Source organism: Ovis aries, chromosome 17, assembly GCF_016772045.2.
Source record: "Ovis aries strain OAR_USU_Benz2616 breed Rambouillet chromosome 17, ARS-UI_Ramb_v3.0, whole genome shotgun sequence".
NCBI lineage: Eukaryota > Metazoa > Chordata > Mammalia > Artiodactyla > Bovidae > Ovis > Ovis aries.
The window spans coordinates 18,455,617-18,479,957 of record NC_056070.1 but is presented as its reverse complement, the minus strand read 5'-3'; the positions used below and the strand labels follow the sequence as shown (position 1 = coordinate 18,479,957).

Genomic DNA, 24,341 nt, shown 5'->3' with positions numbered 1-24,341 from the left:
CTGTGGAAACTTGACGAGACAGAACTCATCCATACAAAGGTAATGCACACAGTCCAGATGATGGCCAGTTGCGTGCACTAAGAGCATGAGAAGTTCTGCTTCCAATTAATGCTGAGTTATGAGGAAATTGACTGTCAGGGAGAAGCAAAAAATACTACGTAAAAAAGAGTCAGATGAACTCTGGTTCACTACTGCTGTTTTCATGGATAAATCTTTTGAAGTGAGTTTTTGTTGGATGAGAAATGTTTTTACAAAAACTTATATAAGCACCCAGATTAACTTTATTATACTGACTTGATTTTTGAATGAATTTTGAGGAATAATATGAAGATATTGGGTATTTCTGTTCAACTTTCCCCCTTCAGGACAGAGACAGTCACTGTTGTGGAGTCATGCTGAAATACTTGGGAAACAATCTCTTCAGGAACAGTGAAGCTAAAGTAATGTGAGGTGGCACATGTGATTGCATTGGAATCTGCCTGCAGCTACAGTTCTCATGTAAATTGACTAACATGGTGATGCTTGTTCCAAAACTGGAAAGTCTTCCCACAGCACTATTGAACCAAAAGCCTGTGCTTGCCCTCTTTAGACTGTCAACAAAGGCAGGAAGGAAAAGGTCTGGATGGAAACCTTAGCAAGATATCTATGAAGTAGTGTTTTCTTTAAAAAAAAAAAAAAAGGTGCAAATGGGATGGAAATTCAATTCAAAATGACAAGTGGGCTTGGTACTAAAAGAAGAAAAATATAGGCTGATTTCTTTACCAAAAATAAAAAAGTAAAAAAAAAAAAAAAAATATATATATATATATATATATATATATATGTATCTACAATTGGGCATTTCTTCAGTTGATTTTCCAAATACTCTTAGAAAATTCTGTGTTTACAATCAAAATTATAAGTATTTTAATAACATTGGCAATCTGTACGTTTCTCAAGATTTACCTCTTGGAATATATTTAGGTTGAATTTTATAAAAATGCCTTTTTGGTAGGTCAAGAATGGCCAAATATCAGCAGTTTCATAGAAGCAACTCTACAAAACAGGCCACACTCTGTGAGCATCATAATTTCATTCACCAAACACTTACTGAGGCCTTAACATGGTCTTTCATCGCAGGCAACTTTCAGTCTCTTCAGAGGTTCCAAAATATAAACAAATGACTGAGAAACAAAATGATAAGTGCAATAAGAGCGTGAAGTATGTGCATGCGTGCTATGTGGCTTCAGTTGCTTCTGACTCTTTGCCACCCTATGGGCCAGAGTCTACCAGGCTCTTCTCTTCGTGGCATTCTCCAGGCAAGAATACTGGAGTGAGTTGCCATGCCCTCCTCAGGGGATCTTTCCTGTATTGGCAGGTAGGTTCTTTACCACCAGCGCCACCTGGTAAGCCCCCAGAGTGAGGTATAGACTGACCCAAAAGAAGGTGTGGTGGCTTCAGCTCAGTCAGGTGAGGAAAAGTGTTGCAGAGCAGATAATGTTTGAATCGAGTGATCAGAAAGAAGTTGAGCCAGCTGAGGGGTTGGGAGAGTCTTTTCACTTGGAGTGAACCATGTGCACAAGTTCTTTGAGGCAAAATACAGGGTAGGAAATTCAAGTCATGATGCTGCCAAATCATTGAGGCTGTTTGGGTCATGGGAGAGGGGAGGTGGCTGGAAGCTGTAGGAAAATAGGAGTAAAGACAAAAAAAATAAGATTGAAGAGATATTGGACAGTTGTGGTTTGTGGAGGGCCCTAAATATCATACTATAAAATAAGAATTTTGACTGCAAAGTAGTCACAAATTCAAATGTCCTCAATCAGATATTGGTGGGTTAGCGAAGAGTTTAAACTGGGAGATAACATGATCAACTAACCATTCTAGAAAAATAACAGTGAACTGACCAGTATGGAGACTTGCTAAGAGGCTGCAGGTATGAGGAATTGAACTACGGTGACAATTTCGAGACAGTTTGGCGATGAAACGGGCTGGGAGCAGTTAGAGATGCGATGGTGATAAATTTGTAAAAAAGCTTAATTTCAGAATATTTTGGTACTATTTGAGTTCTTATAGAATATATTGTTTTCCTTATTGAAAGTTTCATATAAAAATCACTTCAGTATTAATTCAATCAATTAGCATCTAAATATGAGTTTTATTAATCAGTTTAATTGGTCTTTCTATTTGTTTTTGTTATTATTATTGTTGTTCACGCTGCCTTTCTTGTGGTATCTTAATTCTGCAACCAGGGACTGAACACTCACCCTCAGCAGTGAAAGCTCAGAGTCCTAACCACTAGACCACTAACGAATTCCTCCTAAACGTCAATTTTCTCTTCATTCTCATCCTACAACCCAGAAATCACTCCATGTGACTTAATCTCAGAAAATAAAGGTTAAGTTTTTCAGGTTAAGTTTAATCACTCATAGGGGCAATGAATATTTAAAGTTATATATCCATGTGAAAAAGTCCAATAATAATGCTTAACTTTCTAAATTCCTCCAGCGTATTCACTAAAAACTTACTCCCAAAGTTAAAATAAATACATTTTTTTTCTAGAAATTTCTTTAGAGGGATTTTTAACTGAGGGAAAACATTGTATGATGTGCTTTATTATACAGGACAGTGTTGCCTCTGGTCAACAGATGCTATCTGACAGGACTAATACTTGGCACAGAAACTGCTAACACATCCAGAAACTAATCTTTGAATTCAGCTTCAGCTCTCAAAAGCTGGCTGTGGAATACACTATAATAGAAAATTCACATTTTGAAAAACTGGACAGAGTAGTTACCTCAGATCCACTGTTCAAGACTGCTCCATACATTTCTTTCCACAGTTAAACTAATATTTAAACTTCACGAGCATGTCATTGATTAGAATGTGTGTTACATTTTCCTAAACTTACTCTTCCTTTATATCACTGTCTTCATCAAAGAGAAGTAACTTGGTTGTCTGATTCTGATGCCAATTTTTATCTTTTGCAATGGGTTTTCCATCTTAGGCCCCACACTCTATATTTCTCCCATTTTGACTTTTTCTTTAAATGCATCTATCTTTTTGTTCTATTAAAATCAGTCGGTGGTCTGATTGTTAAAATGCTGCTTATAGAATACCATTGTTAAGCTTTCATTACACTGCTTGTTAAAGTCAAAAAAAGTTAATAAAATATAAGTTGATGTTCGACTTGAAAAGATTATTTTCAATAAATATTGTTTTAAAAGAAAATAAAAATCCTCTGTGTACAGTCACGCTTGGCATTTAGTAGTTTTTAAAAAAATTTCAGAAAAGGCAACAGCTGGCCAGGAGGTTAAGCCAGATCAATTCTGTATCCGCTGGGCACAGCTAGCTCTTTCTTCATCCCAGTTAAGGAATGTGAAATGCAACATATGAAAGCTGGGCTGCACCAAATTGAAAATTTTATTTCCTAATATCTTAACTATACCTCTGCTTAAACTGCTCCAAATTCACGGCTTAACACACAACCATCTTTTTTGCTCACAATTTTGAGGACCAGCAATTTGGTCTGTGTTCAGCTGGGTGGTTCGTATCTGGTCTTGCCTGGGTCACTCACAATTGCAGCAATCAGGCATGCTGATCTAGGGGGACCTCACTCACAGATCTGTGGCTGGCGCCAGTGATAGATGCGGCCTCTCTCTCCACATGGTCTCTCATCCTCATCGACTAGTCCAGGCTTTTCCACTCAGTGGTCCCAGAGATCCAAGAGGGGGAGAACTCTCATGAGGTCACTTCCTCAGCATTCTACCAAGCAAAGTACAAGGCAAGCCTAAATTCAAGGAGGTAAAAAAATAGTCCCCATCTCTTGACAGGAAGAGATATAAAGTCACACTTCACAGGAGTGTGCATACAAGGGAAAAGTGTGTAGCTACTTTTTTTTTTTTCCCAATCTGCTACACTAATCATAGCTCAAAATTCAGAAACAATATAGAAAAAGATTAATCAATTTGATTATATAAAAACTAAAAATCTTTTATTTTACAAAAACATTGTAAGCAAATGAAGAAGATTAATGACAAGCTTGAAAAAGTATTTATATTTTTGTCTACATCATAGACAAAAGTTTACTATCTCTGTTACATAAAGAACTTCTAAAAATAAAAAAAGGATTGACAACACTATAGAAAATATACTAAAGATATGAACAAATAGTTTGCATGAAAGAAATGTACATGATTCTTAAACAAATGAAAAAATGTTCAACCTTACTGTTAGTAAAGGAAATGCAAATTAAACCCAAACTTATATATTTTTTATCCACCATGTGAGCAAAAATCTGAACATTTGACAATATACTCTCACAGGAAACAAGTATTCACATAGAGTGCTGTTTGGGGAAATGTGAAATGACATGACTATGTCTACTTAAAGGCCTAAATACAATGACCAACCCAGTAGCAAAGGACATCCCTTAGTCGCCTAGATTGTAGTTTCAATACTTAAATCCTTAAATACTACAATCACATTAAAAAAGATGCAAGGCTTCTTAAAAAAAAAAAAAAAAGCAAGGCTTCTTAAAGAAATAGCTGATTCCAGGTTTGGGATAGGATTTTCATAGCCTATATACAGAAGGCAAAGAAGCTAATTAAGACTACTAGTTTAAAGTCAAAAAGAGTCAGGAAGCGCATTTAAGAATCTCCCATTTGTCAAGGATGGGAAATCTGAGTATTAGTAAGGACAATAACTGCAATTGATTAAAGCATATAATTTATGTTTAAATTGCTGAGTTCATAATGATCATAAAAAATAATGTATTGGTCACTTATGGAGCATGCTGGAGAGCCATCATGTTTTGAAACTTGGAAATAAAAAGAAAGATCAAGGACTTCCCTGGTGGTCCAGTGGTTAAAACTTCGCCTTCCAGTGAAGGGGATGCTGGCTCAAGGTCCATGGTTAGGTAACTAAGAGCCCACAATTCCTGGGGCCAAAACCCCCCCAAAACATGACAGAAGCAATACTGTAACAAATTGAATAAAAACTTAAAAAAATAGTCGACACTGAAAAAATAAAAAAAAAAGACCCAAGTATTTAATCTATCTTTCCTATATGAAATCTACCTCAGTATAATCAAAGAGTTGGTGAATGAAGTTCTCCATTATAGAAGTAGTCCTGCTCATATGTAATGATAAAATTACAATATCACCATTTTACAACTGCTAGTGAAATAATGGGTGATTCCAATAATGGATGACTTCATCAAAAAGAAAAAAAAATTATACATTGTAAGCCCTAATAGTATTATACAGGAATATTATGAAGTATTCCTGTCCAAACAATAAGCCTAAATCTGATCGAACCTCTAGATCTAAACACCAACTTATAGGCAGTACAAAGAAGAACATGTGAAAATAAAACCAAAAACATACATGTAGTGGCAATAAGCAAAACCCAGACTGTGAATCATCTGGTCATTCTATAGATTAAAGGACTAAGTTTATTAAAAAAAAAATTACAAAGAGAAACAAAAGGGAGATGAGGGGGAACCTATAGAAAAAAGACTTAAGGATATATTCAGTTCAGTTCAGTCACTCAGTCGTATCCGACTCTTTGCGACCCCATGAATCACAGCACACCAGGCCTCCCTGTCCATCACCAACTCCCAGAGTTCACTCAGATTCACGTCCATTGAGTCAGTGATGCCATCCAGCCATCTCATCCTCTGTCATTCGCTTCTCCTCCTGCCTCCAATCCCTCCCAGCATCAGAGTCTTTTCTAATGAGTCAACTCTTCGCATGATATTAACCAATTGCAATTTGTGGACTTCAGATTCTCAGCCAAAAAACAAACTGAAGGTAGGGAGAAAATCCTTTATGAGGCAGTTGAGGAAATTTGCTTTCTGATTAGATAATTAGTTATTATTGTTATTATCTAATAACAATAATAATTATTATTATTTTACATACAGGCAGTGGTAGTGGTAGAAGATTAAGTGGGTGAGACTACAAATAAAGTTTACCAAGAGTTGATAGCTGGTAACTCTGAGTGAGAGCACATGAAGATTTCTTATACTGCTCTTTCTGCATTTTCTGGTCTGAAAATTTCCACAATATAACATGAAAAAGAAAATATATATATACTTTTTTTTTCTAATTTTAATTTTTTTTTTTAAATTTTTAATTCTTACATGCGTTCCCAAACATGACCCCCCCTCCCACCTCCCTCCCCACAACATCTCTCTGGGTCATCCCCATGCACCAGCCCCAAGCATGCTGCACCCTACGTCAGACATGGACTGGCGATTCAATTCTTACATGATAGTATACATGTTAGAATTCCCATTCTCCCAAATCATCCCACCCTCTCCCTCTCCCTCTGAATCCAAAAGTCCGTTATACACATCTGTGTCTTTTTTCCTGTCTTGCATACAGGGTTGTCATTGCCATCTTCCTAAATTCCATATATATGTGTTAGTATACTGTATTGGTGTTTTTCTTTCTGGCTTACTTCGCTCTGTATAATTGGCTCCAGTTTCATCCATCTCATCAGAACTGATTCAAATGAATTCTTTTTTACGGCTGAGTAATACTCCATTGTGTATATGTACCACAGCTTTCTTATCCATTCATCTGCTGATGGACATCTAGGTTGTTTCCATGTCCTGGCTATTATAAACAGTGCTGCGATGAACATTGGGGTACATGTGTCTCTTTCAATTCTGGTTTCCTCGGTGTGTATGCCCAGAAGTGGGATTGCTGGTTCATAAGGTAGTTCTATTTGCAATTTTTAAGGAAACTCCACACTGTTCTCCATAGTGGCTGTACTAGTTTGCATTCCCACCAACAGTGTAGGAGGGTTCCCTTTTCTCCACACCCTCTCCAGCATTTATTGCTTGCAGATTTTTGGATCGAAGCCATTCTGACTGGTGTGAAGTGGTACCTCATTGTGGTTTTGATTTGCATTTCTCTAATAACGAGTGATGTTGAGCATCTTTTCATGTGTTTGTTAGCCATCCGTATGTCTTCTTTGGAGAAATGTCTATTTAGTTCTTTGGCCCATTTTTTGATTGGGTCATTTATTTTTCTGGAATTGAGCTGCATAAGTTGCTTGTATATTTTTGAGATTAGTTGTTTGTCAGTTGCTTCATTTGCTATTATTTTCTCCTACATTTTTTTTACGATGAGGAAATTCTTGTTTTTGAAAGACTGTGAGTGGACATTATTGTGGCTGAATAAAATACCTAGAATTACAGTGATTTATCCTGTGATTATGAGGAAAGCCGAAAGGATAAAGCCAAAACATTCTTGATAGTAGAGCAGAATAATAGAAATAACCTGGTTCTTGACAACTGAGCCACAGAATAAATCAACCTGGCAGCTAGCTGCCTGACCTCTGGAGACTGGTTAGATTGTTAACTATCTCTGTTGTTTACTTAGTTTTGAGTTGGTTTCTGTTATTTGCAGCAGAAACCATCCTAACCAAAACAGTGGAGAAGAATGCATTTTTGTGTGTATTTTGAGGTTGTAAGAGTGGTACTGGGTAGTATTTCTGCTCCATCTTACAGAACGTTGAGTGAAACAGCATCCCTTCATTGTGCATAGACCGTAGACTTACAAGTCTAATGCGGAATTGGTATTGAGGCAAATTCAAAACCAATCCCAGGTACATTCTGTACTTCAGAATAAAACGTTGCTCTGCAACGATCAAGCCCTAGTTATTATTTCTTGGTACCTCTCAAATTCCAAAGGGATACCTGATTTAAATCAGCCAGTATACCACCTTCCACCTACAGTCTACCCTACTTTACCTTGAGTGAACATCTTAGCAACCACACTGTTTCGGAAGGCCAGGGACTAGCGGTCCTCCACCCACCACCAGTGATGGGGTCCTTATTGCTATCTAGCTGGCGAGTAATACAATTTCAGAGCCCTATTCTTAGGGTCTGCTTCCTAGGATATTCGGTACAATTATCCTAGGTGGATTTCCTGGCAACAGCTTGAAACACGAATTTGGAGGCAGGTGATTTATTAAAAGGAGTGCTCTCAGGAGAACAGGAGGGAAGCAAGCAAAATATAACAGGAGAAATAGCCAAGCAATGATGTAATCTCACCTGGAAACCAGCTTCAACCTGAGCCCTGGGGAGCTCTGAGTTGTCCCATGGTGTCAGCCCCACCTTTTGTACCAGCACGGTAGTCAGTCATCACTGTGAGCCACTGGGGGCGAGGTTTGAGCAGGGTGTGTGTAACACTCACAGCAGCAGGGAGTGTATGTACTGGCCCAGTTAAGGGGATCTAGTCAGAGCACCAACAGCATCCACTGCAACTTCCCAACGTACTCGGGCAGCCAAAACTGTACTAGATTCTGAGTGATCTAGCCCACTCCTGCATAACCATTCTTTCTCTCTGAAATCATCTTCACTACTCTCTTTTTTATTCCTCCTTAACCACACATTGGCCACCTTGCAATTCCTCAAATTCTTTAACACATTCACACTTCAGATCCTTTTAGTCTTCTCATCTGGAATATTTTTCTGCTGCTCCCTACCTTCCCATGTTCTCATGACAAGGTCCCTTCTACATCCTTCAGGTTTTTACTCACAAGACAGCTTCTCAATAAGGCTTCTCTGGCTGCACTGCCTAAATCGACAACTCCCACCCCTAAACCAACATGTAGGATTCCTTTTCTTTCATTACTTTTTTCCAAATACTTATCAGTATCTAACAGACTATATTTATCTTGTTTATTATTTATCTGTTTAGAGTTTTCTTATTTATCTTGCTTACTATTTATTATCTGTTGACCTGGGTTTGATCCCTGGGCTGGGACGATACCCTGGAGGAGGGCATGGCAACCCACTCCAGTATTTTTGCCTAGAGAATCCCCACGGACAGAGGAGCCTGGTGGGCTACAATCCATGGGGTCACAAAGAGAGGAACATGACTGAACAAATAAGCATAGCACAGAGTATTTATTAATATATATATACCCTAGAACATGAGCTGGGAAGGGCAGGAATTTTTGCTTTTTAAAAAAATCTCAGCACTTAAACAGTGCCTGGTAAATATACATGCTCAGTTAATACTTGCTGAATATGGGAATGAATGAATGATCCCTAGCACGAAGTGTAAGTCCTCAATAAACACTGCTCAAAGAGAACTAAGCTAATATGGAAAATATCGGCACAGTCCCCATGTAACATAGATGGGAGAAAGGATATACATATTGCCATACACAGAGTTTTCCATAGATTATGTTTTCTTTGATAACACTGTAATGTTTATGTGATGTTATATGTGTGCACGTTAATATATACTATTCATACATATAGATGTGAGTGAATAATAATAGAAGCACTAAAGATTTTCCAAATTTATTTAGAGTTCAAATTAAAACTCAAGAACCTAGATTTACATACATTAAAGAAAGGTAAAGTTAGAGCAAAATTAATGTGAATGCAGGTTATAAAGATAGCTCAATCTCTGTCACATAAAATTTAAATTCACAGATGAAATTCTTTAAGCTCTTTACTGCCATGTCATACTCTGATCCCAGAGAGCAGAAAACTATTCAGACATGTAAAATCTCAAATTTCTCCATTCTGAAATCGATCAGCAGATAACAAAAACAAAAATCCTCAAGGCACAATACCATTTTCCAGAAAAGAAGCTTTTTTTTTTTTTTTTTTTTAATCTAAGGTTACTAAAACTACAAAAACACCTATCAGCCCCTCTATGGCGTTTTTTGGCTGAGGTGTCAATCAGCATGAGATTAGCCTTGGGCTGAGGCGGCTTCAGAACCTGCACAGGCTTCTTCCTGTAAATCCTCCCCTGCAGAGGATTCTGACTCAACTGGAGAATTTTCTTCCAGTTCAGCACATTCACCAGGGCTTTCGTTCTCTGATGTACCTTCATCACTACCCACGGCAGCAGCTTCCTCCGGAGCTGCGCCCGTGACCTCCGAGGTCGTTTCAGTGCTGACCTCTGCTGTCTCCACTGTCGCCGCTTCTGTCATCTCTGGCCTAGGTTCCGCACCGACCGCCACGGTCTCCGCAGGAGCAGCCTCGGTGTCATCTGGACAGGGGGGAGCCTCTTTTACGACCACCGCTGGAGCATCGGGAATCTCTTCAGTAAGCACCAAAGAAGTTTCCGTTGAAGATACTTCAGGGGCTTCTAAACTGGCTTCCTCAGCACCCACAAGGTTCTCTTTTTCACCTTTAAAATTCAGTCCATTAAAAAAAGTGTTAAAGAGCACGGGAATACAGTGGACACTCTACAGTCATCTTAAAAGCTGAGTCAGGGAATTCCCTGGCAGCCCAAAGGTTAGGGCTCTGTACTTCCACTACCAAGGGTGTGGGTTCTATCCCTGGTCAGGAAAGTAAGGTACTGCATGTTCTGCCTTGCTGCCAAAAAAAATTTTTTTTTAATAAATATATAAAAATTAAAAACTGAGACAAATCAATAAGTACCGATATGAAATGGTCTTCAAGGTGGTCTGTTAAGTGGAAAAGAGCAGTGTACATGTATGGTACTATTTGTGATAGGACAAAAGGAAGGTAAGATGAAACCTAAATAGTTATATTTGTAAAGACTCTCCAGGAGGACACAAAGAAATTGGTGTTACGGGTTGCCTCTGGAGAGGAAAAATGGGGAGTCTGCTATTTTGCAAACTGTTTGGAAACTCTTGAACTTTAAAAAATAATAATTTACATGTATTATTTATTCAAATACAGGTCATGAAAATAAACAGGCCATGTGTCATGTGCAATAGCATGGGAAAATAACCAACTTACTGATGACTTTGAAGAGTCACTAATCCTCCCTCAACCTCAGTTTTTGTCTCCTGTAAAATGGGTATATTAATAATATCTACCTAACAGAGTTATTGGGAGGATTGACTAAAGTAATATATGTGAAAACAGTTAAAACCAAGGAAACGCTATGGAAATGCTGTATTTTAGTATTATTATAGTCAACCATCTCATGATTATATTCAATATGTTTATTAATGATATTCTCCTTTTGTTCTCATGACAAAAAGGTTAACACTGGTGCATAAGAAGCTATTTTCCTTGTCCCTTAATAGTGATCATAGTATTTGATAATAATGACGTGATAGCTGAAATGGAAGAAAGTATGATATAAAGCAAGCACTTTAAGGCAAAAAAGTATACATTAGGGTGAAAATATGAAGTTTCTCTTCTTCCTAATTGCCATTTTATCAATCATCTGAACTGAGGGACTCAGTAGAGATGACTGACTCTATTAATGTCACTGCACACAGATGGTCTTAGCCAAAACTGAAACAAAATGAGTTTCGTAACTTAAAAACATAACGAGAGAAATGAAAGGTCAAGCTTATAGGCATGAATGGGAACCTGAGTAGGGGAAAAGTAATGTTATCACACAAAGAAGTCAAAGATGCTTGTCAGCAGTTTAAATGTATAATGTTTTCATTTACCAAGCACACACATCCAAAATGTCTTTAGGCTTTGGTTGGACTTTTCCTTTTTGAATGAACTCCTACCCACAGCCATTCTGGACTAAGTAAAGAAGCCAAAATCAAATAGTGTTCATCACTAGACTATGATGATGAAAATCAGTGCCTCAAGGAAAAAGAAAATAGTGAATTCACTTTACCTTGAGGTGGATGTAACTCCGCTTTGGTTTTTTCTTTCAAATCTGTTACATGATCGCTGCGTTTGGCCTTCCCTGATGTGACTCTCTTGTAAGTCTGAAAGTGAATGTGTGCTTAAATTTATTTCTTGAGCAAGAAGGTTCACCATGCCAAGTTTAAAGGTACATACAGTTCAAAGAGGAAAAAGCAATACACACCATCTATTTTTTAAATTTCCTCTTTGGAAATCTTTGTCATTAAGTAGAATGCTTTCTAAAAATAAAGAGGGATTTCCCTGGTTGTCCAGCGGTTAAGGCTCCACCCTTCCAATGCAGGGGCTGTATGTTCTATCCCTGCTGGGGGAGCAAAGAATCCACATGCCTCACAGCCAAATTAAATTTAAAAAAGAAAAGAAAGAAATGCTGTGAGAGAGGTCAAAGATAACTGAAAACACACCAAGTAGATAAAGACAAAGAAGAAAGTAATAAGTTATTCTAGAGTAAAAAATATTCTGATAGGCATTTAAAAATATCCCCTGGCATTCATCTCAGAGCAGCAGAAATTTATGTGCACACAAAAACCGGAACACACACACATTCATGGTAGCTTTAATTGTAATAGCCAAAAAAATTGGAAGTGGTCCAGAAGTCCTACACAGGCTGGTTGGTTACACGGGCTGTGGTGCGCCCATGACATGGGATCCTGCTCTGCCATAAAAGGGATAAACTATAGATAAAAGGAGTGAATTATAGGTACAGGAAACCATTTGGATGAATCTCCAGGTAAATCATGCTGAGTGAAAAAAGCCAGTCTCAAAAGGTTACATACCTTCAGACTCCATCTACTTCATGTTATTTGAGGGGTGGGTAACATTTTTGAAATGATAAGAAATATAGAAATAGAGGATAGATTAGTGGTTGCCAGGAAGTCGGAGGGAGGGAGAAGAGAGCAGGAGGGAAGGAAGCACAATTACAAAAGACAACACTGGAGATCCTTGTGATGAAAGAATAGCTTTGTCTCTTGACTGTGGTGGTAAACACATGAATCTACACACGTGATAAATTGCTTAGGACTAAATACATGCAGTTAGGTGTTCACACACACACACGCAAACACATGCACAAGTGCACGTAAAGCTCGTGGAACCTGAATAAGGTCTATAGATCGTATCAGTGTTAGTCTCCTGACTGTGATACTGTATTACAGTTAGGAGAGATGTTGGCACAGGGGAAATGAGGTGCAAGGTATATAAGCTGTCTTGGTATTAGTTATTATAACTGCATATGAAACTCCACTCAATTCTCTCACAATAAGAAGTTTTCAAAAAATCTTCCAAAATGACAGATATGTAGAGCCCAGTGAAGATTTCTAGGGTTAGTCATTAGAAGCAGAAATATGACTTACCATAGGTTACTTGCAAAACAGAATTGGGAATAAAGCTATCTTAACCTTAGATACAATGTACAGTACAGGCATCTTTTCATTTCCAATTCAAGCAGTAATCTCTGGCCTGTATTCATATTAGACAATGATATTTTAAAAATGAAAATCTCACTAGTTAGATAATATTGTTTGTATTATCTCAGCTTAAAAAATGTTAGTAAAGATTTCTCTCTTAGTGGTAGGATGATAAATTTTAAAAATTGTATATTTATATGTGGGGCTTCCCAGGTGGCTCAATGGTAAGAATCTGCCTGCAGCGCAGGAGACATGGGTTTGATTCCTGGGCTGGGAAGATTGTCTGGAAAAGGAAATGGCAATCCACTTCAGTATTCTTGCTCGGAAAATCCCATGAACGGGGGGAGCCTGGAGGGTTGGAAAAGAGTCTGAGCAACTAAACAACAAAAACAAATGTATATGTAGCATTTTCTAAATTTCTAATAATCATAATCATTAATCTCTTTAGAAGTTTTCCTATGTAAGTTACAAACCATTTCTTGGCATGTTAAAATTAGACTATGAAAATGGAAAATGGATAAGCTCATGGTGAAAATGATGCAAAAGTGGGCCTTAAGCAACCCTCAGGGTTTGGTGAATTCTGACGTGAACCATCTAGCTTTGAAATATACAGAGCAAACAAGATCAGCAGGAAAGAGAGTCAACGTTTTTGTATAAAAGCAAGGAGTATTTTCCCAGTGGGGTGGGAGATTCTGACTAATATGCTGAGTCAGTTCTCAGGACAGTAAAGCTGAACCTGTGCCCAAGTTCACGGTCCTGAAATGGCCATGCCAGCAGCAACATCCCAAGGACGTTAGTCTTATTGTTCAAGGGGCTAAAACACAATTGAGCTGTTAAAGTAGAATCAAAGAGATATAAGAATAACTCACACTCATGTGTAACCTAGAGGACCTAGCTTTTTAAAATCTAACATAATCAAGCAGAGTAGAAGAAAGATCAATTAAAAGAGAGGGTCTCAGAGTTAGACTTTGGAAATAATTTCCAAATGACACTATATATTTATTAAATATGAGCATTTAAAATCTATCACAGCTTTTAAAACCCAGTCTGGCATTTTGTTTTTCAAGATACCCAGACCTTGGACTTCCCTGGTGATCCAGTGGTTAAGATGCTGCGCTTCCAATGCAAGGAGTGCAGATTCAATCTCTGGTTGAGGAACTAAGATTCCATATGCCACTTGGGTGGCCAGAAGTAAATAAATAATTTTTTAAAAATATAGCTGGACTCTCAAAAAATTGAAGTGACCTGGGCCTTTCTCAGATTTTAAGAGGCTCTCATAGTAGGTTTTACTTGGAAATGAAAAAGTGTTCTTGGCTACAGAACATCTGTAGATTTCATTTGGATTAAATCTAATATAGAATTTATTATTCTATATTAGGATAATATTATTCTAATATGATAGAATAATATTATAAGAATACAGGTTTTTGGAGTGCTTCACATTCTGTATTTCCTCCTGAAAGTAGCCTAAGATTCTTGGGAATTAAGGCTTCCAACATTCAAAATTAAAACTATATAATCTTAGAGGTGGAAAGGGACTTAGAGAGCATTGCCTTGTCCAATTTCCACTCCCACTGTCAGAGAACAAGCCCAGAAAGAGCTCTCACGAGTAGCCAGTTTCTAACCGTCCAGTTTATTCCTGCTTTTGCAAAGAAAGATTTAATGGACTGGAGAGGTTTCATGTCTGGCACTAGTAAGCATAATTAGGGATGTGGCGATGTCCAGATGAAATTCAGTCTTCCAGCTTCCCACATAATCACATGACCTAGTTTAATCTGTTTTATCCAGTGGCCTATATCTGACTAGAGTAGCTGTGGGCAGTGAATTCAATATTAAGCAGCGGAAAGATGGTAAAAGCAAAGGAATCTAGGTAAGAGTGAAAGCAGATTAGAGGAGGACAATAATAAAAATGACATCTTTGAACTTTATAGATTCTTGAGGCTTTCAAATTCCTGAAGATTCGAATATGCATTTTGGTTTCATTGTCTTCATAGTCCTACAAACTGCTCGTAATTAAGACTAAAAATTTCTGTAGTGTCAAACCAAAATGTAGTGATTGTGTAGTCTTATGGTTTCTGAAGAATAATACTTATTCTACTTTTATTCATAATAAAGATTCAATTTCAATTTAGAAAGTTTATGACAAAATGAGGAATGATTCAATTTAATAGAATTTATTATTATTATTTTGGCCACACTGCACAGTTTTTGGGATCTTAGTTCCCTGACCAAGGATTGAACTGTGCCCACAATTCTGAAAGTGCTGAGTCCTAACCACTGGACTGCTAGGGAATTCCCTGTTTCAGTTTTTTTTCAGCTTCAAAATCACACTGTTAAAAGCACTGTTTTATAGTGATTATGGGCAGGGAGTGAATAAGGGAAACCAGGCAGGAAAACATTCTTTTGATGTTATATATGTGGGTATTTTGAATTTTTTAAAACAACATTGACAAATACTATTTTTTAACAAAAAAAATATAAAGCTAATAAAAACTATGGAGACAATAAAAAGATTGTGGGGAAGGAAGGAAGAATGACTACTTGGAGCACAGAGGATTTTTAGGGCAGTGAGACTGTACGCTGCTGAAACGGTGAAGGTGTATGTTTGCATGCGAAGTTGCTTCAGTCGTGTCCGACTCTTTGTGATACTACAGACTGAGCCCACCAGGCTCCTCTGTCCATAGAGATTCTCCAGGCACGAATACTGGAGTGGGTTGCCATGCTCTGCTGCAGGGCATCTTCTGGACCCAGGGACTGAGTCTGCTTCTCCTGAGACTTCTGCATTGCAAGCAGATTCTTTACCGCTGAGCCACCGGGAAAGGCGTTATGGTGAATACATGTCATTATATCTTTGTCAAGATCCATATAATGTACAACACTAAGAGTGCCCTCTCATGTAAATTGCAGACTTCAGGTAATAACAGTGTATCAGTATTGACTCATCAGTTGTAAGAAACTGTAGCTCACTAAGGGGAGGTTGTTGATAAGGAAAAGGGGGTCAGAGGGTTAAGGGGGGAATATGGGAATTCTCTGCACTTCCTGCTTATTTTTCTGTAAACCTAAAACTTGTCTTTAAAATAAAGTCTATTAAGTTTTTTAAAAGTTTCTCTCTCAAAACAGTTTTTGGTGAATGTTATTAATAGTACTTACCTTAAAGAATTGTAATTATTAAATGAATCATGAGTCTGAAATATGGTCTCAAATGTCAGCCATTAGTACTACTCGTATTTATAATAACGTATAGTATTTATAATAACGTATTAGTATTTATATATAACTCGTACTTATAATAACAAGTTTTTTACTGGAAGTAATCCATACTTAGCAGTATTAAGCATTTTATACTTAAATTCCTCTTTCATAATCTTGCATATTCAATTACTCGTAGGTCCTGATCTTGACATTGCTTTGAGTTTTACCACAGGTTGTAAAATATATGAGTTCCTGAACCCCAAGGTTATTTAATCACTTACATAATATCCACCAGCACTGACTGTGACACCTACAACCAGATAATAGATCATATTTGATCCAGACGATCCAGGGAATTTGTTAGATGATATCCAGCGAAGAGATGCTACGAAAACAAGTTTAAACACAGTTAGCTCCACCATGGGCAAAACTATTTTAAATGATTACATAAAATTTTTTTTTTTTCCCCTCAGTAAGCATAGACTATATTAACATCAACTGATTTTAGCTTAAAGGAATACAGTATTACAAGGTAGGGCAATAATTCCACTTGACATTTTTCTCAATCTGATTTGATAATTACTTATGAAACCTGTCGTCTTGATGCTCAGCATCATGCTTTTCTTAGGAGGAATGCAGGCGTGAGTAAGGAGAAATGACAAAAGCACTAAACAATTTTAACAGTCAAATGAAATACAGGTTAGCAAAAGAAATCCATTTATTATATATACTATACCACAGCATTCAATGGAAAATGTTATTTTTTAAAATGAATTAAGTAATTTGTGCTTAAAATTTTTGTGTTAAATAAAAATGTATGTGGAAATACAACATGTTTCTATAAATCTATAACACAAATGCAGACATAGAAACTTTAATTCTTCTAATATAAAACCTTTAAAGATGGGCAGATATAAACTTTTTAAAGACAAATGTTGCCAATAAGTTCATATCTAAAATAGAAGGGCAATTTTGTAGAAACTAATAGAAATAGGTAAGGTACTATACTACTCTACTTAAATATATTAACTGTGTAGTGCTAGAATTTGTATACACTGTATGCTATGGAGTTGAAATTTTTTATAATAAACTCAAAGCTAGAAGAAGCTTAAAGCTAAAATTCTCTATTTTAAAGATAAAAAAGTAGAGACATTTATTACTCATTTGACAAACACAGTTGGACAGTAATGTGTTTGGCATTGTTAGAAGAATTAAGAGTATAACTGAAGGGACCTCTCTGGCAGTCCAATGGTTAAGACTCTGCACTTGCAATGCATAAAGTGTGGGTTCAATCCCTGATTGGGGAACTAGAATCCCACATGCCTTGAGGCACAGCCAAAATAAATAAATTAATTAAATAATCTTAACAAAAATATGACTGTAAGCACAACACAGCAGGTCCCTAGCCTCAAAAAAGAAGGAAAAGATGTAGAGACAAGTTACTGTAGGCAAATAACTGCAACGCAGTACGACAAATGATGTAATAGATGAAATATGAAAGCCGAAGCAACAACAGCGGGAAAATGCAGTGAAAGAACTCAGCCAGCCGGCTCAGTGTAACTGTCACAGTTGAAGAGACATGACCTAGCTTTGAGGGAAAGGAGGAGTTTGTCAGATAAATAAGGGGAGGGAAAATGGCGCTGGAGGCAGAAGGCAGACCGTGTGCAAAAGCATGAGGCCTGTGTGATGAGGAAAATGCAAAGTATTTTGATGTGACCTGACACAGAGAATAAGGGTGTGGGGACCGGGAAGAAGCTCTGATTTGCAGAAGGCAAATCTTGAGACATCTTCACAAACTACAAATCTCTGTAGTAGCAAAACTGGAAAGATTTTGTATATATGTTCTTAGTTTGCATATAAATGATCATTGCTTAGGAAAAAAACATTTTTTTTTTTTCACACATTTGCCCAGAGAGGCTATGGTAAGAAGTTATGTCTTAGACTTCTAGTGGAGCTTTTGTTGGTTTAAAAATATATCTGTTATTAATATGGGAATATGTAGTTTTCATAGTCAGCAACCAGGCATAAATATCATAAAGGTTTTTTTAACAGGAAGAAATAGAGAAAATTACAAACATTTAAGTAAAGACAAATACAAAGAAAATTAAGACAAAGATATTCAAATGAGCAGTAAAATGAGAAATAAATATTCAGCAAGGATTAGATAAATTTTAGCATATTCATAATATGAAACATAAATATTTTAATTTTTGCAGAAGACTATATGAGAAAATATTTACAATATATTAAGTGAAAAGTTACAGGAAAGTAATCTTTATAGGACTATCCCAGATTTGTGGAAGCAATGTACAAAAGGAAAAAATGCAGGGAGAAAAAATGGTGTGGAACACTGTGCACACTAAAATACAAATAAACAGTGGTATTCACTAAGTGATAGGATTTATCAGTGACTTCTATTTTGCCCCTGAGTTTTTCCAGTGATTTACTATAAACCTAATTTATTTACTCATTAAAATTTTACATTTTTTTAAGCAAAAACCAGAGAACAAAATTTGATGAGGCACAGTAAGAATTTAATCCTTCGGTAAACTGAATCAATTACATTTTTCATCAAAGTTGAAAGAACCAATAAAAAGTTAATGCTCACGACCAAAGCGAAATTTTCAGACAATTAACAATTCTGAAAATACTTAAATCAAAAAATTAGGTGAAAATGAGAAAAAGTACTGGTCTTTTTTTGTAGTACTGCTACAACCAGTATTGCTAACCTATTTAGAATTTTAAAACTGCTTTTCTTTTGCCCCAAGTAATTATCTGAAATATGCGTAGCTACCAAAAAAATTAAAAGATATATATGCTTGTCCGGGTGGCCGGTGAGGGCTGCGGTGAGATAACGGGAAAGGCCACGGTCAGGGGGCTCATCTGTCTCCCTCGTTATCTTCAGAAATTTCAAATAAATGGTTTCCTCTTATTGCACCAGCGGAAAACCTGCTCTATCTTACTCGGCATAAAGATCAAGGAAAACGAAGTCTCCTTATTTCTGTTAATGGAGGCAATTTCTTCCCAGGAGCATTTGAAGAGGAAAAATAATGCTAGTTAGGCAGACCTTGCTCCCCTCCCACTACCACTAATCACCACCACAGGCTTAATCAAAGTGAGGGGAGGGTGTGTGGAAATAGGCCATGGAATTTTCCGCCGGAGTCTTTCTCTTTCCCCTCTCCCCGACTCCAAAGCACGATCTATGCTTAGGAGAGAGGCAAAGTGAAGGGAGAACCAAGAATTTCCCATGAGGTTGTCTAAGAGCCGGCGCCCCAATCAGGGACAGAAAGGACGGGGGAGACGTATGGAGACTAGGACTGAGCCGGCCGGGGCAGAAGTTCTCCGGTGGCGCGGACCTGGATCCAGGGTCGCCGGCTGCCGGGGAAAGATGCTCTCAGTGCTCACACTTAAGCATCTGTGATGTCCCAGGCCCTATGCTAGGCGCTTTCGTACGTGTCAAGTTTTATTTAATAAGCTTCCAAGTCGCACTGCCATTTCACTTCTAGGAAATATGTCCCTTTCCCCATGTTTTAGAAAATCTACGGGTGACAGATCCAGGGGCGCCGCAGTCGAACAGCTGGTGAGCTCCAGTTTTCTGTGCAGCCCCCAAAGAAGGTGCGACGAAGCCGCTTCCTCAGCGGGGATGCCACGGCCCGCGAGGGCCGAGTCCTGGCCAAGTCTGCAGTTTATTTCTCAAAAGCAGTTACCCAATTTCTACTGGACCGACACTGCCTCCCTCCCGCAACCCGCCTGGCCCGCAGATCTGTGACCATCTGCCCACCAATACCTCTGCATCCTCGTAAAGATGGAGAACGCCTTGGTCCGTTATGTCAATACCAGTGGGAAGCTATGCCTACGTTAGCCAGGCAGTTTTCTAAGCGCTTCTAACTACATAATAATTCATTAAAACTAACAACAATTGTTGTCCATTTACCAGTTGAGAAAAACTGAAGTTAAATCACTTGCCCAAGATCAAGATTCGAACTCAGGAAATCTAGTCCGGATTCAGAAGCCCACGCTGGAAAGGTTCCCTACTTCCAAGATCTCCAAGAATTTCGGGGAGATTTCCCGGCCATTCTCTCCCATCTCTCGCCCATCAACTTCAGGCTTCTGCTGCCTGGGGATGGATTTGACCCACCAAGGGCAGATGGGCACTGGGGGCGCCCCCGCAATCTGTGCGCGAGGCACCTGTCCTCAGGCTTGGACGCCGGGAGAGGATCCCCGGTCGGCACCTGGGACTCACCGTCTTTCCGGAGCGGCGCGGGGCCTGGGGGCGCCCTCAGTGGGAGCGCCAGGGTCTTGGAGACCGCCCGGCGGAGGTACATCGCGCCAGCTGCTAGCAGCGAAGCAGCCTCTCTAGCCCTGAGCCGGCCGCGGGCTGCGAGCCCCGCCCCGGGGAGGGGCGCCGACCCCTGCCCGCCCCGCCCCGGCGGTCTCTGGGGATGTGCATAGGGGTTGGTCTTCTGCACCATCCTCCCTCAAATCTATCTCCAGACTCTGTTGCTTTTTCCTGGGCCTGAGAACTCAGCTGACGGCGGGCGGCACCTCAGTTATCGGGATAGGGAAACATGAAGTCGCTGTCATCTGCCTGCCCACTGCCTTATCTTCCACTCGGAGTGGACTGGAAATGTTTCGGACCTCTCATCTGGAATAAGACAGACATGACTGATCATACCCCATGAAATCGGAACCCACTTTATCTCATGTACGCCACTAGCATTCCTAGGAGTGGAAAGGGTAGCTGCAAGCTCCCAGAAGACAAATCAAAGAGAGACAGCCTCAGCATTCCACTGGTGCTCTGGGTGCTCTCAGAATCCTACGAAAATTCCCAGGTAATGGCTGAATCTCTAGGCAATTCACTATTACAATGACTTTAAAATATAATCTCCAAAAGTGCTGCATATTCCTCTATGGGATGTGAAACTGCTGCTGCTGCTAAGTCGCTTCAGTCGTGTCCGACTCTGTGCGACCCCATGGACAGCAGCCCGCCAGGCTTCTTTGTCCACGGGAGTCTCCAGGCAAGAATACTGGAGTGGGTTGCCATTTCCTTCTCCGGGATGTCAAACTAGTATTTCCAAATAAATTAAAAACACTAATTAGGCTTTTCCTCCAAATTTCAATTACTTTCCTCATCATGTCTTCAAGAATCTGTCACAGTTTCAATACGGAAACTAGTAATTTATGCTTATAACATTTCTTAAATGATTAATCTTTGGGACTTCCCTGAAATGATCAACCTTTGAAAGGGACCATTTCCTACTGTAATAACCCCTTATGTGTGTTTGGCATTTGACAGTTTACAAAGCACTTTCACATAATTTTCTCTTTTAATTTTCATTTCATCCCTCTGAGGAAGGTGGCAATTATTCCATTTAACAAACAATGGCGGTGACTTTTTTTTTTAAGGACATGAACATGGTCCTTCTAGTTTCAAGTTCTCTGGGCATATTTCAGGCAAAATATTTGCTCATTCACTATGCAAATAACTAAACATTCCTCAGAGGTTCTAGTTTTAACCCAATTCTAATATTTAATATACTCTCATTTAAGGAGTACAAGTCAATGATCAGAACTGGTTTTTTTATTTTTTGATGGTCAGAATAATGAGCTATTCCTAGCGACTAAATCTTAAGAGCAATTAGGCAAGCTGTTAATGAGAGGTCTAATTTAGACTTCCAAGCCTGGAAGATGGGGCTAGACCCAGACCATCTACCAAGAAGTTAGGTAGTCCTGAAATACAACAAAATGCAGATTAGTATACTTGCTACCTTTGGCCAGCATCAAGCACACATCTTAGAATGAACTGCCAGCAGATAGAACAGACTGACAAATAGAATCAAATCAGTGGGGAGAGCTCCCAACCATTTCCAATTTGGTGCTGCTGGATTAAAACAAAAAAAATCTGTCTACCACTACAGCTCATTCTTTCTTTGGCCTACTTAGGTCTGAATTTTGAAAGTTTCCAGGGAGAGGAAATAGTCAAAGGCAGTAAATGCATTTAAATAAATTAATCTAGGGGGGAAAAAAAGAATGCCAGGGAATTCCCTGGCAGTCCAGTGGTTAGGACTAGGCTCTTTCACTGTCGGGGGCCTGGGTTCAATCTAGGGTCAGGGAACCAAGATATTGCAAGAGGGGTGACACAGTCAAAAAAAGAAAGAGAACTAGTATATACATTATCCTGGTATTTAGAGTATTGTCAGCTTCCCTAAAACAGGATTCTCTCTGAGTAAACACCTGTAAATGGTAATGGCTCCCAGAACACCGTTCTAGATCTTTCCCTTTGGAATTCCAATGTAGACTCAGGGTCTCAGTATAGACTGAGCTTCTCTGGATCCCCAGGTTCCACAGCAGCCACCTGCTGTCAGTCACTCACACTGTCTATCAGGATCTATCAGAATGCCTACAACATATGTGTTCTAGATGCTGAGGATTGCTTATAATCTATTTCACAAATATTTACCAAGTATCTTATCGCTGGCGTTCCGGGGCATTCTTCAAGGAACAAGTTATGATTTCTGGTACTGCTCACAGTTTCAGGTTACAGAGACATACATGGAAGCAATGTTTTTTTCTCAGCAGTGGCTGCCAAGCCTCCCATTAATGGGGGTCAATGATCACAAAGATATCTCTGACCAGATATCAATAGTAAATGTAAAAGAAGAGCGCTGGTTAGAGTGAAACTGGTTTAAACAATGCAAACCAACTAATTCAAATACAAAAATAACTCACATGTATGTGCTGTTTTGCTCAGTCGCGTCTCTTTGCAACCCAATGGACTGTAGCTTGCCAGGCTCCTCTGTCCATGGGAATTCTCCAGGCAAGAATACTGGAGTGGATTGCTATGCTCTCCTCCAGTGTATCTTCCTAACCCAGGGATTGAAACCAGGTGTCCTACATTGCAGGCAGATTCTTTGAACCTCTGAGCCACCAGGGAAGCCCAAGAATACTGGAGTGGGTCATCTATCCTGTCTTCAGGGAAACTTCCCCACCCAGGAATTGAACCAGGGTCTCTTGCATTGCAGGATTCTTTACCAGCTGAGCTACTAGGGAAGCCCAACTCACATGTATATCGGGCTTTAAAATTTTTCCCAACATGTTGTCACATCTGTACTTCGTCCTCTATACAAGCCTAAGGAGTAGGAGGAGGAATGTTGATTATCCTTGTATTAGACATGAAAAAAATCAAGGTAGTATAACACTGTTAACAGTCTTAGTTTGGGAGTCACATACCTGTTCTAATTTACTGGTCTGAGTAAAATGTGGGTAATTCCTTTACTCATAGGGTTTTGGGACGCGCAAAAGCACATTAGGTATAAAACGTGCTCAGCTAGTTGGGGGAGGCAGTGCTAGCTTCTGACTTCCAGCCTAAACTGAAGCTCGTTTCCCTTACAATGTTCTGAAGCCGCTCAGTGCGCATATGACAATATCCATTATATTCCACCCTCTCATCATATGGTAAAGTCCAGTGGGGAGTTTATTGTGTCCTCTATGTTGGATGTGGCCATCCTAGCTGAGAGAGGCAAGAACTGTGAGATAAACAGTGCTACTTCTCCAGATCCCTTTTCATCTTAGCTTTAAGCTTGTGCCTCTCGGATCAAAGGGAATTTGCTACCTACTCTACTGCTCTTGATGCTGGGAGGGATTGGGGGCAGGAGGAGAAGGGGACGACAGAGGATGAGATGGCTGGATGGCATCACCGACTCGATGGACATGAGTTTGGGTGAACTCTGGGAGTTGGTGATGGACAGGGAGGCCTGGCGTGCTGCGATTCATGGGGTCGCAGAGTCGGACACGACTGAGCGACTGAACTGAACTACTGCTCTTGTAGGATATGTGGCTTTCCATTTTGATGCCAGCCTCTTTTCACATCTTGATGAAATACTTCCCAAGAGAGGACATGCCTGTGGGTTGTCAAATTCATTCTATAGCAAGCTGTTTCTCCAGAACCCCAAGAGAATTTTAACAGTAGGTCTTTGCTACAGATGACTCTGTAAGGCTCAGACAAGTTTCCCAGCTGTTAGTCACATTGTTTATAATGCTGCCCTTGAGCACATCCTTGACAATTTTTCTTGGTCTTGTTGGGAAAACAAGAATCTAGGGTTGGAGTTAAATTGGTTTGTCTAATGATTTCCGCCTAATTGTGA

General features: G+C 39.1%; 1 protein-coding gene across 3 annotated transcripts; it reads right to left on the bottom strand.

Annotated features, from left to right (window-relative positions):
• Positions 1 to 9,288: 9,288 nt before the first annotated feature.
• On the bottom strand, positions 9,289 to 23,314 carry MGARP (mitochondria localized glutamic acid rich protein). 3 transcript variants are annotated; one of them, XM_027956267.3, is made up of 4 exons: positions 22,658 to 23,314; positions 16,479 to 16,582; positions 11,571 to 11,664; positions 9,289 to 10,145 (listed from the first exon to the last, which is right to left on the bottom strand). In XM_027956267.3, exons 1-4 carry the CDS (start codon positions 22,686 to 22,688, stop codon positions 9,703 to 9,705), a joined length of 672 nt encoding a protein of 223 aa, XP_027812068.2. In that variant the 5' UTR covers positions 22,689 to 23,314; the 3' UTR covers positions 9,289 to 9,702. The 3 variants fall into 3 exon arrangements, with proteins under 3 accessions (XP_027812068.2, XP_004017293.3, XP_060256979.1); XM_004017244.4 differs by lacking the exon at positions 22,658 to 23,314 and adding an exon at positions 20,441 to 20,555; XM_060400996.1 differs by lacking the exon at positions 22,658 to 23,314 and adding an exon at positions 20,132 to 20,535.
• Between the last annotated feature and the right edge of the window lie 1,027 nt (positions 23,315 to 24,341).